Source organism: Capricornis sumatraensis, chromosome 13, assembly GCF_032405125.1.
Source record: "Capricornis sumatraensis isolate serow.1 chromosome 13, serow.2, whole genome shotgun sequence".
In the NCBI taxonomy this organism is placed as follows: Eukaryota; Metazoa; Chordata; class Mammalia; order Artiodactyla; family Bovidae; genus Capricornis; species Capricornis sumatraensis.
Genome location: NC_091081.1, coordinates 69452761 through 69465700, shown reverse-complemented (window position 1 = coordinate 69465700; position 12940 = coordinate 69452761). Strand labels below are relative to the sequence as shown.

At 38.2% G+C, this 12940-nt stretch overlaps 1 protein-coding gene across 1 annotated transcript in view; it reads right to left on the bottom strand.

The window, feature by feature from the left end:
- UTRN (utrophin) overlaps positions 1-12940 on the bottom strand; it is a 551097-nt gene that overhangs the window by 114749 nt on the left and 423408 nt on the right. The window contains exon 55 of the mRNA XM_068985316.1: positions 175-443. Within this exon, the coding sequence (XP_068841417.1) occupies positions 175-443 (269 nt within the window). The remainder of the gene's footprint in view (positions 1-174; positions 444-12940) is intronic.

The window sequence follows — 12940 nt, the reverse complement described above, 5'->3', positions numbered from 1 at the left end:
CACAGGGATTCTCCAAGCAAGAATACTGGAGTGGGTTGCCATTTCCTTCTCCAGGGGATCTTCCTGACCCAGGGATCAAACCTGAGTCTCCTGTATTGCAGACAGACTCTTTACCCTCTGAGCCACCAGGGAAAGGATTTCTTAAAACCCTTTATCTGAGGCAGAGATGCTGACCATGGTTTTCTCAATGTGGTCCTGAAGTGAGTCGATAAGCAAGTCTCCCACAGGCTTCCAGCCATTCCGCACAGCCTCTGCCTCCTTCAGGTCAGCATCCAAGTCATCCATCGCTCCCTGCAGGTCTCTGAGCTTTTCCAACGCCTTGTCCACTTGCTTTTGCCAACTGCTAGTAACAGCATTTAGACTTTCCCACTTCTCTTTGACTTCGGAAGACTGCTTGCGCATGGCTTTGGCAATCTTTTGGGCTTTCTCCTCAGGAGTCAATTCTGTAATTTAGAAAAAAAAAAAGAATATTTCGATGACTGGTCAACTCTACTTTCTTATAGTCAAGTGTAAGTACCACCTTTCAAAGGATAGCACCTGAGCTACATTAGCCAGAGTAAGAAAAACTGTCTCCATACTGCTTCTACTTATCCCTGCTCTTCTTCAAAATAGACAAGAGTCACTCAGAGGAATAAGCAGCCCTGTGGTTTTGGTGACTTTTGAATTTAAATATATTTGCAAACCCTGAAATGTAGCAACTCAAGAAATAAAGGAATTTTTCTTTAATACAAATTTAATGAAGTAAAATCCAAAGATAGCTTTTCATTAGTTTTTCATTGTTCTCTAGAGAAATGGGAAAGATAGCTGGGAGAAAAACAGCTTTAAGTCATAAGGGAAACTTTGAGAAAATAAGATTAATTTATCATGTTACCAAAAAAAAAATACAACTGACATATCAAATAACATATAGCAAATGTAAATAACATATCATAGATACTTCATCATCGCTGAATCTGTTTGGCAGTTAGTTCATCTTTAATACCAGTCATTCTCTGTAGCCTAGAAGTATAACACATCCACACATACTTCAACAAAAAGACAGCAAGACTTCAAGGACCACCCTAAATAGTTAACAGACCAACAGAACTTGGGCTTCCTCAAGTGGTAAAGAACCCGCCTGCCAATGCAGGAGACAAAAGGGAAGCAGATTTGATCCCTGGGTTGGGACGATCCCCTAGAGGAGGACACATCAACCCACTCCAGTATTCTTGCCTGGAGAATCCCCTGGACAGAGGAGCCTGGTGGGCTACAGTCCCTGGAGTTGCAAAGAGTCAGACTAAAGCGACTTAGCATTATCATCAATGGGACTTGCAGAATTTCTGAAATAAAGCAGACTTTTCAGACAGGAAAGGGCAGGCATAATGTAAGATGCTGCCAGAGGACAGGGGCGGTAAGACAGGGTAAGAGTCCAGAAGACAAGTGCAGGAAATAGAAATCAAAGTCAGGTTGAAAGCCAAGAGTCAGAAACAGCGATGAGACGCTGGCAAGACAAGGACAGGGGAACTTGATGGTCATAGAACAGACACTCTTGAAGCAGGTAGAGACCTCCATCTAAACACTCCTGAGCCTCACTACCCTTAACACCCCAGGATGCCACCTTTCCTTTCTAGCAGCTGGTTTGATGGTTCTCATGCTTGTTCCCTGTAAACAGAGAGGCAAGTCAGAATCAAGGTAAATAAACTGTATATTTCTTTAGGATAGAAGTGCATATTCTTCTTTGTGATAACATCCCATCTTTTAGTATCAATCACATTAGCGACATCCACTGCACCTCAAAACATTCCACACCACTCATAAAATGCACTGAAGTTCATCAAAACTTCTGATAAGATGCACCGAAGCAAGCCCTTCAAAACCATAACTTTTCTATGCAACACACATCTGTCTGCCTGTCTTTACTTAAATATTATGTAAAAGTTGAGATAAAATGGACAGAACATTTATTTTAATCTAAGTTTCCAGAAGACCCAGTTCACTGGGAAAGACTATGATGCTAGGAAAGACTGAGGTTAAGAGGAGAAGCCAGTGACAGAGGATAAGACGGTTGGATGGCATCACTGACTCAATGGACATGAGTTTGAGCAAGCTCAGGGAGATTATGAAAGAGAGGGAAGCCTGGTGTGCTGCGATCATGGGGTCGCAGAGAGTCGGACACAACTTGTGTAGTGAATAAAAACCACAACCAGTTTCCAGAAATTTCTAGACCTCATTGTTTAAATGCAAACAGCTATAATAAATCTCCAGGAATGACACAGATGATGAAGAGCTTAGAAACCCAAGAACTTCGAGTGTGCTGCTGAAAGATATGAGGCTACACAGAAACATGACCCATCCCTTAGCAGATGAAGTGATTATAAGAAGAGACAATGTTATGATAGACAGATTGAGTATACTAGTAAAAGATAAATAAGGAAAATAAGTGAATTAGAGCCCAGCTTTAAGGACTGCTTAGAATTAGATACACAACCCAGTACAACGGTGAGGGGAGGGAGTTAAGAATCCTGGAAAAAAATAACTTCTTTTTCCAAACTTGTTACAGGTCAAGGTTTCAAGGTTCTTGATAAAAAAACAATTTTGTGAGGACAGGTATATCACTAAAAAGGCAACTTTATTTAAATCCTTAAACCTTCAAGATTTTTTACAAATCAAAAAATATGTTATATCAATACTATTTGTATTTTATATATATATAACATGCTATGTGTAAGAGAAAAAAATCATTCTTAGCCTGATAAGAAAGGGAGTCAATAATTTTTATGATGGCAACCGCTGTACTTGTTAATAAATCACTTGAATTTTTTGAAAGATATATTTTAAACACTCTTGTTTTATTGACTTTTGTAAAAAACATAATACAGTGCCAATTTCAGAAAGACAACTTAATTATGATAATTTTCTCTAGATAAAGTAAAAACTGTTTCTAAGTCAGTCACTGAATAACCTGGTAGGGAGACACACAGCTTCTTTGTCCTGTGACAAAATAGCCAACTCTGGCTGTGACTTTTTGTCTTCATTTAATGTAAAATCTTTTGATTGAGCAGTCCTTCTGTGATATTTATAATAAAATCCCCACTCAAGCAGCTACTCAAAAGAAAAGTTCTACGTTCAATTCACCATCTGTTTGCCAGAAAGAAAGCGTATTAACTAATCACAAAATCAGAATAAAAGTGCCTCCTGTTGCAGCAACAATCTCAGTTTAATATATACTTTAAGAACAGAGCAAAGTACAAAGCCAAACAAAAACCTTCCAGAACTTTTGTAAAATAGGTAATAAGAAGCAACATGTGAAATCCCAAATTTTGACAATTTGGGCTAAGAAAATAGAATAAATCAAATCAAAACAGAAAGAAAGCATAAAACATGAAAATAATAAAGGGATATCCAGACTTAAAAAAAAAAAAAAAACCTCCTGTTACTTGAAAATCAAAGGACAAAGTTCGCTTCAAATTTTCCAAATAGATATTTTGCAGTAAAGTTCAAGACCCTCATGCAAGAGTGGAGAATCTCTTCGACCAGTGGTTTGGAATTCTGGTAACATATTAGAAACCTCCAGGAGAGAGGCTGTCTGTTTACTTGTTTGTTTTTAAATGCTAATCCCCAAGGACCAAGCATTAAAAGATTCTGGCTTAGTTGGTCAAGGGTGAAGGGAGGCATGGATATATTTTAAAAAGCTCCCCAAGTAACAGTAATTGTTGCCAGGATGGAGCAGCATCAGTCTATTGGATTATAAATTGATTTCTCTGGTCACTGCTGCTGGACAGAGTGTTTCCACCCAATTGAGCTGCTGTGTCATTCCCATGCAGAGCAGGGTGCTAACTACTGAAGGTGGGAAAGTAAATGAAGCTTGGTGATAAGAGGGGATTCTAATTTGCATTTGAAAAGGCAGTAATAGAGGCTAATAGACAGAGGAAAGAACAGGATAAAACCAAGTAAATTTAGGGACAATTCACAGACCAGAAGCACTTTTCCTAGGTCACTCTCCTACTCCCTGGTGTGTGTGGGTATGTTTTTGGGAGGGAGTACTTTGCTTCACTCTCCATTCTCCCATTCTTCTCCCTTTAAGCCTTCCTATTTATCTCTGAGGGCGGGACTGTATTTATCTTTATATTTATAATTGTATTATAGGCTCAGAGGGAAAGAAACTGCCTACAATGCAGGAGACCCACATTTCATCCCTGGGTTGGGAAGATTCCCTGAAGAAGGGAATGGCAACCCACTCCAGCGTTCTTGCCTGGAGAATTCCATGGAGAGGGGAACCTGGTGGGCTACAGTCCAAAGAGTCAGACTCAATTGAGCAACTAACACTTTTACTTTATCACTATATATTGTATATAGTATAATGTGTTATAAAGCATTATAAATATTATATTTATATTTATATAATTAAAGTATAAATTCATTTATTGTGTTACAAAGCATTTAGTAAAGAGTAGATAACTATCTTTTAGGAAGGAGAAACAAGAGAAAGAGTGGAGAAAGGAATGACCAACCCTGAAGCTTTCTTTCAGGTCCACTGACCTTTATTCTTCAAATATGCAAATTAATTGGATGGCACTTACACCACTCTCTTCTTTCTACCCTGTATTCTACGCTTCACTGGAATACAGATGGAAAACGAACCTGGACCAGAAGCAAGGACTAAGACTTGCAATCAGCACTGCTCCCATCCTGCCCTTGGCTCCCAGGTGAGCTAGATGGCCTGCTTTATCAGTGGGAACTCTTGTGTTCTCATGCTGGGGAAAGATTTTACACAGGGCCCCTTTTTCTTCTAAAATTCAATTATATAAGAAAAACAAAGCTACTGTGTGTCTCAAAGAAGTCTCACATTAGAGGGAAAAACAATTTTTTCCCTCTTTTGTGTACTTATAAATTTTTTTACATTTAAAAACATTGAAATATATGTCCCCCTATGAAATACCATAGAAACCTGAAGAAATTAGAATCAGTTCAGCTATTTAAATAAAGATTTTCCACATTTGTTATATTTTCTTTCTCAGTTTTGGAATTAACACATAATCTCCATAGTGACTTTTTATTCTTAGGTTCTAAAGCTTTATGTCATGCATATCTGTTTCTGTTCATCTTGGTTTTACAGTATTCAGTCTAGAGACTAGTATGTCTTCAATATATATATATATATTTACTGAATTGAAATTTTCAATTTCCTGAATGGAATTTTCAACCTTACTCTTTATTGAGAATATTCAACTTCATAATTTTAAATGGAAATCTTTCCACTTATTTTTTCTTCCTTCACCCTAAACCCATTAAAGCATTTCCATTAATTGTTACTTTTTTCTTTTTTTTACTGTGAAAGAGAAGGATAAAGCTTATGTAGTTATTTAAAGTATGGTAATTTCATCTCATTTGTACTGTTTGCTTATTTTTTGCATGTATCTATAATCTTCTTATATTTCATCGAGAGATAAAGAGGACATATTAAGACAAACAAGTAGAGGACAAAAATTCTCCAGAGTAGCCTTTTCACTCCATGGACAATTTGGTGCAAGGACGAATTAGTTTGTCTGCCAATCCAATGCTAACTAGTTATGTGTTCGTAGCATAGATATATTCCTTACCTCTTCGAACTTCAGTTAGTAACTGTAAGGCTACTGACACATGCCTGACAGAAAAGCTTCAGCAAAGGTTAACTTCTTTCTTTTTTAAAATGATTTTGTTACTACATCTGGGAGGTTTAGCTATCTCTAGAGATTTTTCACATAAGCAAACTAAGCTGATTAGCCAACAAGAATTCACAGGAAAAAAAACAAAGCTTCCTCATATATCTAGAGACCAGACTTCACTCTGTCTCTCTCTTTATCCCCATTCTGTTTTTCTGATGTTTCTGATTAAGATAATAAGAAGAAATACGTTCTTCTCCAAGTTTCTGATTACCTGATTAAGATCAGTTTAATCTCTCTGAAATGATCAGTGTTGAAGACGACCCTGCCCATTTCCTTTTCTGCATGATGACTGGTGACAACAATTCATTAGGAACCAGATTACAAGTGCACCATCAAGTGCCATCATCTGATTACTGTAATATTTCTCATTATATTCATCTAATACATTATAAGGATGACAACAGGAAGACAATACCCAGAGCAGGTTAACCTGATAATGTATAGCCTAAGTCTTTCAGTAGGTATATGATAAACATGATAAGGATCCATCTTGCTGCCAAGGAATTTGTCAAATCCTTAAGAGAAAGAAGACAGTGAACAGAAACATTTAGGTCACAAAACTCTACAGTAAAGAGATTTAGGGAAAATCTTTTACAAATACCAAAATACAAGCTATGAATGAGAGTCAGGGGTGGAGGTGGGGTGGATGGAGAGAATAGGAACATAGACCACACGGTGGAGAGGTATTAAACAGCACTTCAGAGCAGAAATCAATGAAGGCAGAGCTAGAGTCTGGATACTTTAATGTGCTACCCTTCTCTCAAAGTGGGCCAAAGCAAATAAACCTAGCATAGGGTTAAGGATGAAAAATGAAGAGACCATTAAGAAGGTTAACCGCCAAGGAAAAAGGGAGAAATAGCAGAATGGCCCTGGAACAGATCGAGCTAAGACACTTGAGACCCAGCTTGCAATTTTCTGAAATGGAATATTCCCTGAATTTCCTCATACCAATGGCAATTTTATAACTTATTCAAGTCAGTTTTGAGTGCTAGACAGCTGTAAACAGGTCGCTGGAAACAGGGGAGTGGTCCTGAGAGGGGGAGAAGAGAAGCTGGGACTGTATGTTCCAGGAAGGCAAGGATGTGTTTTGTTCACTGCTGTCTCCCCAGCATCTAGAACACTACCTGGCACAAGGTGGGCTTTCAATAAGTACTGGCCAAGGAAATAAAAAGATGTATGTATTGGGCTTCCCTGGTGGCTCAGAGGTTAAAGTGTCTGCCTCCAATGAGGGAAACCCAAGTTTGATCCCTGGGTCGGGAAGATCCCCTGGAGAAGGAAATGGTAACCCACTCCAGTACTCTTGCCTGGAGAATCCCATGGACGGAGAAGCCTGGTAGGCTACAGTCTATGGGGTCGCAAAGAGTCGGACACGACTGAGTGACTTCACTATGTATGATATTTCTTTGTTTTGGAAAAAAATCATTTTTAAGATCAAAGGACAGGAATCTTCGATTAGAAGTCTTGCATTTGTTGCCACATTGCTGCCCCTCTCTCCCCAGGCTGCTTCCCTGAGGAACATGGCAGCTAATGATCCATCAACTTGCAAAAGAAGTCCCAGGCTTTCTATTCAAGCCTAGTGCTTCTCACTAAAGAAGTTAAGCATGTCCTAAGTTTAAGTACTGTCAAAATGAGAAGTTTAAAGTGGAGAATTTACTCCTTGGCTAGGACTTCATTTTTCAAAAGATAGTAAAGCCTCCAATTCAGTCTTGAGGACACCAGCTTTCAAGATGAGCAGCAACAACAACAGGAAGGAAAAAACACACCACACTGAAAATGTCTCCTCCTAGTCTTTATGTTTAAATCAGAGAGTGACACCCCAGATGTTAATTTCAATAAAATACATACATGTAAATTATTGCCATCTTTTTTTTATGAGGCACATGTGATTTATGTATGGCCATAATGGTGATGAAAGACCATAACAGATGGTAAACAATTAATTTAAAATGCTATGTCCATCAAACTAACCTTTGTTCTCATATAAATCTTCATCAAGAATTTGATAGATTTAAATTGAATTTCACTATGATGGTATTCATTAGTTTTTATCCAATCAATAGGGCTACTCAACTAGTTTGTTATATTTTAGGAAAGTTGAAGAGTGGATTCAGTACAACCATCCATACATTACGGAACTTTAAAATGGGAAGGATCACACTGCTGCTCTGGAGTTAACATTGAAAATGGAAGTAACATTATATGTTTCTGTGCTTTTTCATGCATGACAACTTTACTAATCTAATTTGGACTTAAGAAGCTAATTAAATTATTGCCTTGGTCTACTGACCTGAAAGCAATTATTTATCCTTCAAGTTTTTATATGAAAATTAAAAAGACAAAGTCTAACATTGCCTAAACACCCTCTCCCTTGGTGCTAGGAAATCAGTGAACTGGTACATCATTCTATTAAGCAGCCTAATAGTTCAGTAAAGGAAAAGTAAGAATGAAGGTAAAAGCAATTTAACTGTTGCACTAATTTTTTAAAAGTAGACAAATATAGCTAAGATAGTTTGCTATGATGGTTAAGGCCAACATGGGATGTGACAAGCCTGAGTTGGTATTTCAGATGTGACAGTATCCATCCAGATACACAAAGTCTCAGTTTCCTCATCTGTCAAATGGGTGGTAAAGTACTCATACCTCAAAGAGTTGATATGAGAATTTCAGGAAACAGTGCCTGGCGGGTTTATAATTTATTCAAGGATAAATGTTGGTTTGTGGTGAACACTCACGTGGACTAACATTTTTCTCTTCTTCCTTCCTTTCTGGGCAGTGATTCCTCTTCCATTTGACATGATGCTTATAAAGTGGAGGCTGGGGGGCGGGGTCTGCCAATACCACAAGACCCCAAGCTCCATGGTACTCAAGCTAAGTCAGTTGCTGCTTTCTCTTGAAATGTGCTAGATCTAAAGAAGGGCTTTCCCTCCCTGATATGTGATTGTGAGGTACAAGGTCATAGGAGTGAAGTCGCTCAGTCATGTCCAACTTTTTGTGACCCCATGGACTGTAGCCTACCAGGCTCCTCCCTCCAGGGGATTCTCCAGGCAAGAGTACTAGAGTGGGTTGCCATTTCCTTCTCCAAGGTCATAGGAAACCAAAGAAAATGAAAACTTGTGGAGAGAGGTAGAAAGGGCCAGCTGTGTGCTTGGTTCCTATGACCAGCTGTGTCCTTGTGTTCAGTGTAATTTTGTTATGGGGTTTAATATTGATAAATTCCCCCCTGTGTCTATGCTTATAGAAGCTGGGTGTCTGTCACTTACAATGAGTGAGGTTCTAACTAATAAACTGGTTATTAGGAAAACAAAAAATTCCCTGGGGAAAGACACCCATGAGTTTTACTGCCTCGTTACTTAGGTTATGTATAACTTGGTCTCATTTTATGAGGCGCAAGGAAATAATTACTGCCACCATTTTTATGTGATCTTATGTTATACTGAGAATCAATATAAGAGTTATTTCTAAACTCTATGATAATTTCACCTTTTCACTCATTTAATGGTCATGAAATTTTATTTGTACAAGTTTGCTAATACTGGCACAAAATGGACTGACATAGTGGACTGAAAAATTATTTATTATTTCTTTGTTATATCACGAAATATATGAGATTTCACAGAGGTGAAAAATACTCCTAATTGGCTTTCTAAAATAATATGAAGCATTTAATAATTAAAAGAAAAGAGCATATTCTGAGTTAAAATATTAAACATTACTAAATATACACACCATTGTTAAAGGTCAAAGAGGAAAAACACTAACCCATACGTACTTTTTGTCTGAAAAGTTTTTTATTAGCCTTGAATTCCTGGTGGCTCAGAAGGTAAAGAGTCCGCCTGCAATGTGGGAGACCTGGGTTCGACCTGTGAGTTGGGAAGATCCCCTGGAGAAGGGAACGGCTTCCCACTCCAGTATTCTGGCCTGGAGAATTCCATGGACTGTATACTATATATACTATATAATGTTTTATTTTTTCTTCTATCATTTAAATGAAATACCAGGCTGAAAAAGAAACAATGTTCAAACAGCCTTCAGTAAAATAATAGTTGTAGTAATAGTAATGTCTTGACAGGAATAAATTTTAAAGAAGACTCAAAGGGAAATTTATGAGCAAAATAATGCAATCTTTTTGTGTCTTAAAATCAGAACCTGAGTAGAGGAAAATAGCTTTTCCACACCCACATTGACAATCATTTGTATAATTTTCTGAACACTTTTAGAGGTGAACTGTACTTTTAAAATGTTAATTGTTCTGTTTAATAATTGCTACCAGAGCTTCAACTCATAAAATACATATGTGTGTGGGGGTGGGTGTGTGCATGCATGCCTGCATCTGCATACACACCTGTCTGCATCTGTGTGTGGGGTGGAGAGGGGGATGAAGACATGACTCGAATTCCCTGTGCAGTTTTGACTTTTAACCTGAACTCTAGATAACGGAGAGGTGAGAAGGTATGCATATTCCCTGACTACCTCAAGAGCTGTAGAGGCAGGAGTGGGCTAAAGCCCCACAGCTGTGCTGCCCATCTACTTTCACTATGCAGCTGTGTGGTTTTTAAAGGAGTTCAAATCTGGGACTGAGAACCGCAAAGGAGGTTGGTGAACAAGAAAGAAGCCAAGAAACATTTGCACAGGCTTAAGAGGCTCTAGACACTGAGAGTCAAGAAAGAGCTAGGAGGTCAGTGGCCAATGAGCAGAGGGAAAGAGAAAGGAGAGGAGAATGAAGGGATGAGTTGAAAACAAGCCCCCAAACCCAAGGTTAAGGAAGGTTACCAACACACAAGGTTGGTTCTGTTCTTTGATCTACTCCATATTAGCTGATGACCTTGGTCAGCACCACAGTATTTTCTTGGCCTTTGTGTTTTAACTTAATTTTTTTTAAAAAAGGCATGCTATACAATCTGCTCAATTCAGTAGGCCAAATACAAAAGTGGTTTGAAGAGTACACATAGTAAGACCAGTATGAATGATGATGAAATTTTTGCTGTTTCATTGTCCTGCTTTTTAACAGATAAACCAGGTGGTTAAAATCAAATGAAAAACAATTCAGTTCAGTTGCTCAGTCGTGTCCAACTCTTTGTGACCCCATGGACTGCAGCATGCCAGGCCTCCCTGTCCATCACCAACTCCCAGAGTTTACCCAAACTCATGTCCATTGAGTCGGTGATGCCATCCAACTATCTCATCCTCTGTCGTCCCCTTCTCCTCCTGCACTCAATCTTTCCCAGAATCAGGGTCTTTTCAATTCAACCTCACTAAAAGGAAATATTATACATTGACATGATACAATTCAAGTTAAATTAAGTAGTTCCCTATCACTCAAGAGAAGGAAACTTGACAAAGCTGTGAACTTTGTTAAATTTTAATAATTATTCAGATAATTTTAGTTCAGGTAAAAATTATATTGACTGAATAACCTTTCATAGGCAGAATGAGTAATTCTGGGAAGCTGAGTGGTCCAGATGGCTATATTTCATTCATTTAGCCCTATTTTTGTATGGTTGCCATTTTGGAAGGAAATTTACTAAAATATAGCATAAACTCCTATGCCTTCTCTTAACTGATTTATATTCTATCTTCAAAAATAAACAAACCACAGTTCATTGCTTCAGCTTTTCTTTTATTGTAAAAATCCCCAAAGACTACTCTGGTTTATTTTAGAATTCTCATGTATCCTTTTTATAATTTTCTTTCTCCTCATTGCTGTCAGACTGCCAGACATCATTTCTCACTGCCACCCTTTCCCCTGCCGTATCATTTCCATCTTGCTACATACCCATAATTCACTGGAAAACAAGGGAAACAAGTTACAACAGTGTCTAAAGTAAGAGTTAATACCTCTGAGAGAGTGGCTTTTCTATGATCTTCACTATATTTTCAACATAATACTATCTTGGCTGCTCAGATAATTTCTCACACTCTTTCCGATTCTCAGCAAATGGGAGAGGTCACTAAGCAAGGGCAGGGCTGAGCTTCAGACACAGATATTAGTATATAGTCAGAGAGGGGACCAGGTACCAGGGAGCAAGGAGAAGAGCTAGAGAGGAATGGGTTCAGGGTGACACACAGCCTCAGTGAGTGGGATAGAATGAGCCAGGACTGGGTAGGCAAAGGAAGAGGAGTTGGAGATCAGGCAGAAGAGACCAATAGGCAGAAAAAAAATAGGATGGGCAACGAAATCATTACCTGCAGACCATCATGAGAAGTTGGTGTTAAATGACATTAGTTTGGAGCAGAGAGAGGCATGAGATGCTACTAAATAGAAAAATGAAGTGAAAGTATGAGTTACTCAGTTGAGTCCAATTCTTTGCAACCCCAAGGACTATAGTCTGCCAGGGTCTTCTGTCCATGGAATTCTCCAGGCAAGAATACTGGAGTGGGTTGCCATTTCCTTCTCCAGGGGACCTTCCCAACCCAGGAATTAAACCTGATCCCCTTGCATTGCAGGCAGATTCTTTACTGTCTGAGCCACCAGGGAAATGAGGCCAAATCACTGTGCAGCTTTGCATGACAGGTAAAGGAGTTCAGATCCTATTGTAGAGCCTACTAGAGGTTTTAAACCAGGGTAGCAAATGCTAGCTCTGTGTTTTAAATACATCATGGTAGCATCTACCTTGATGCAGAGATACCAATAAAGAAAGTATTGCAACAGTCCTAGCAAAAGATGCTAAGGACCTGAAATAGGGAAATTAATGTTAGCAGTGATTTTTAGTGTTTAAAATATACATACTTGAAAGTTGTTAGGAGACTAGATCGTAAAAGTTCTCATCACAAGGGAAAAAGTTGGAACTAGGTGAGATGTTAGATGTTCCTAGTCTTATGTGGTGATCATTTAACAATATATACAATTATTAAATCATTATGTTGTATATCTTAAACTTGTACAATATTATGTAAATTATGTCTCAACAAAACTGGGGGAAAAAAGAAAATTTTTAGCAGAGTGTACCTGATAAGATTCTTTGTCATCAACTGATTATTTGGTTGAAATAATTAGTTTGCTTGTTTTTTTAACAACATTTATTAAATGCTGCCTGAGAGCAACTCATCCAGTGTTACTCAGTAAGAAAATGAAACTCAATAAGCTATCATAAAATGCACATATACACATGACACTATGAGATAGTAACTGATAATAGAAAAAAAGGAGCTAGGAGAAAAGGCTTCAGGAGAGAAAAATCATGGAGAGAAGTATTTTCTGAAATAGTTATTCAAAAGTAAAGAAACGGATTCACCTTGGTGTGTTCTTTGGTACATTA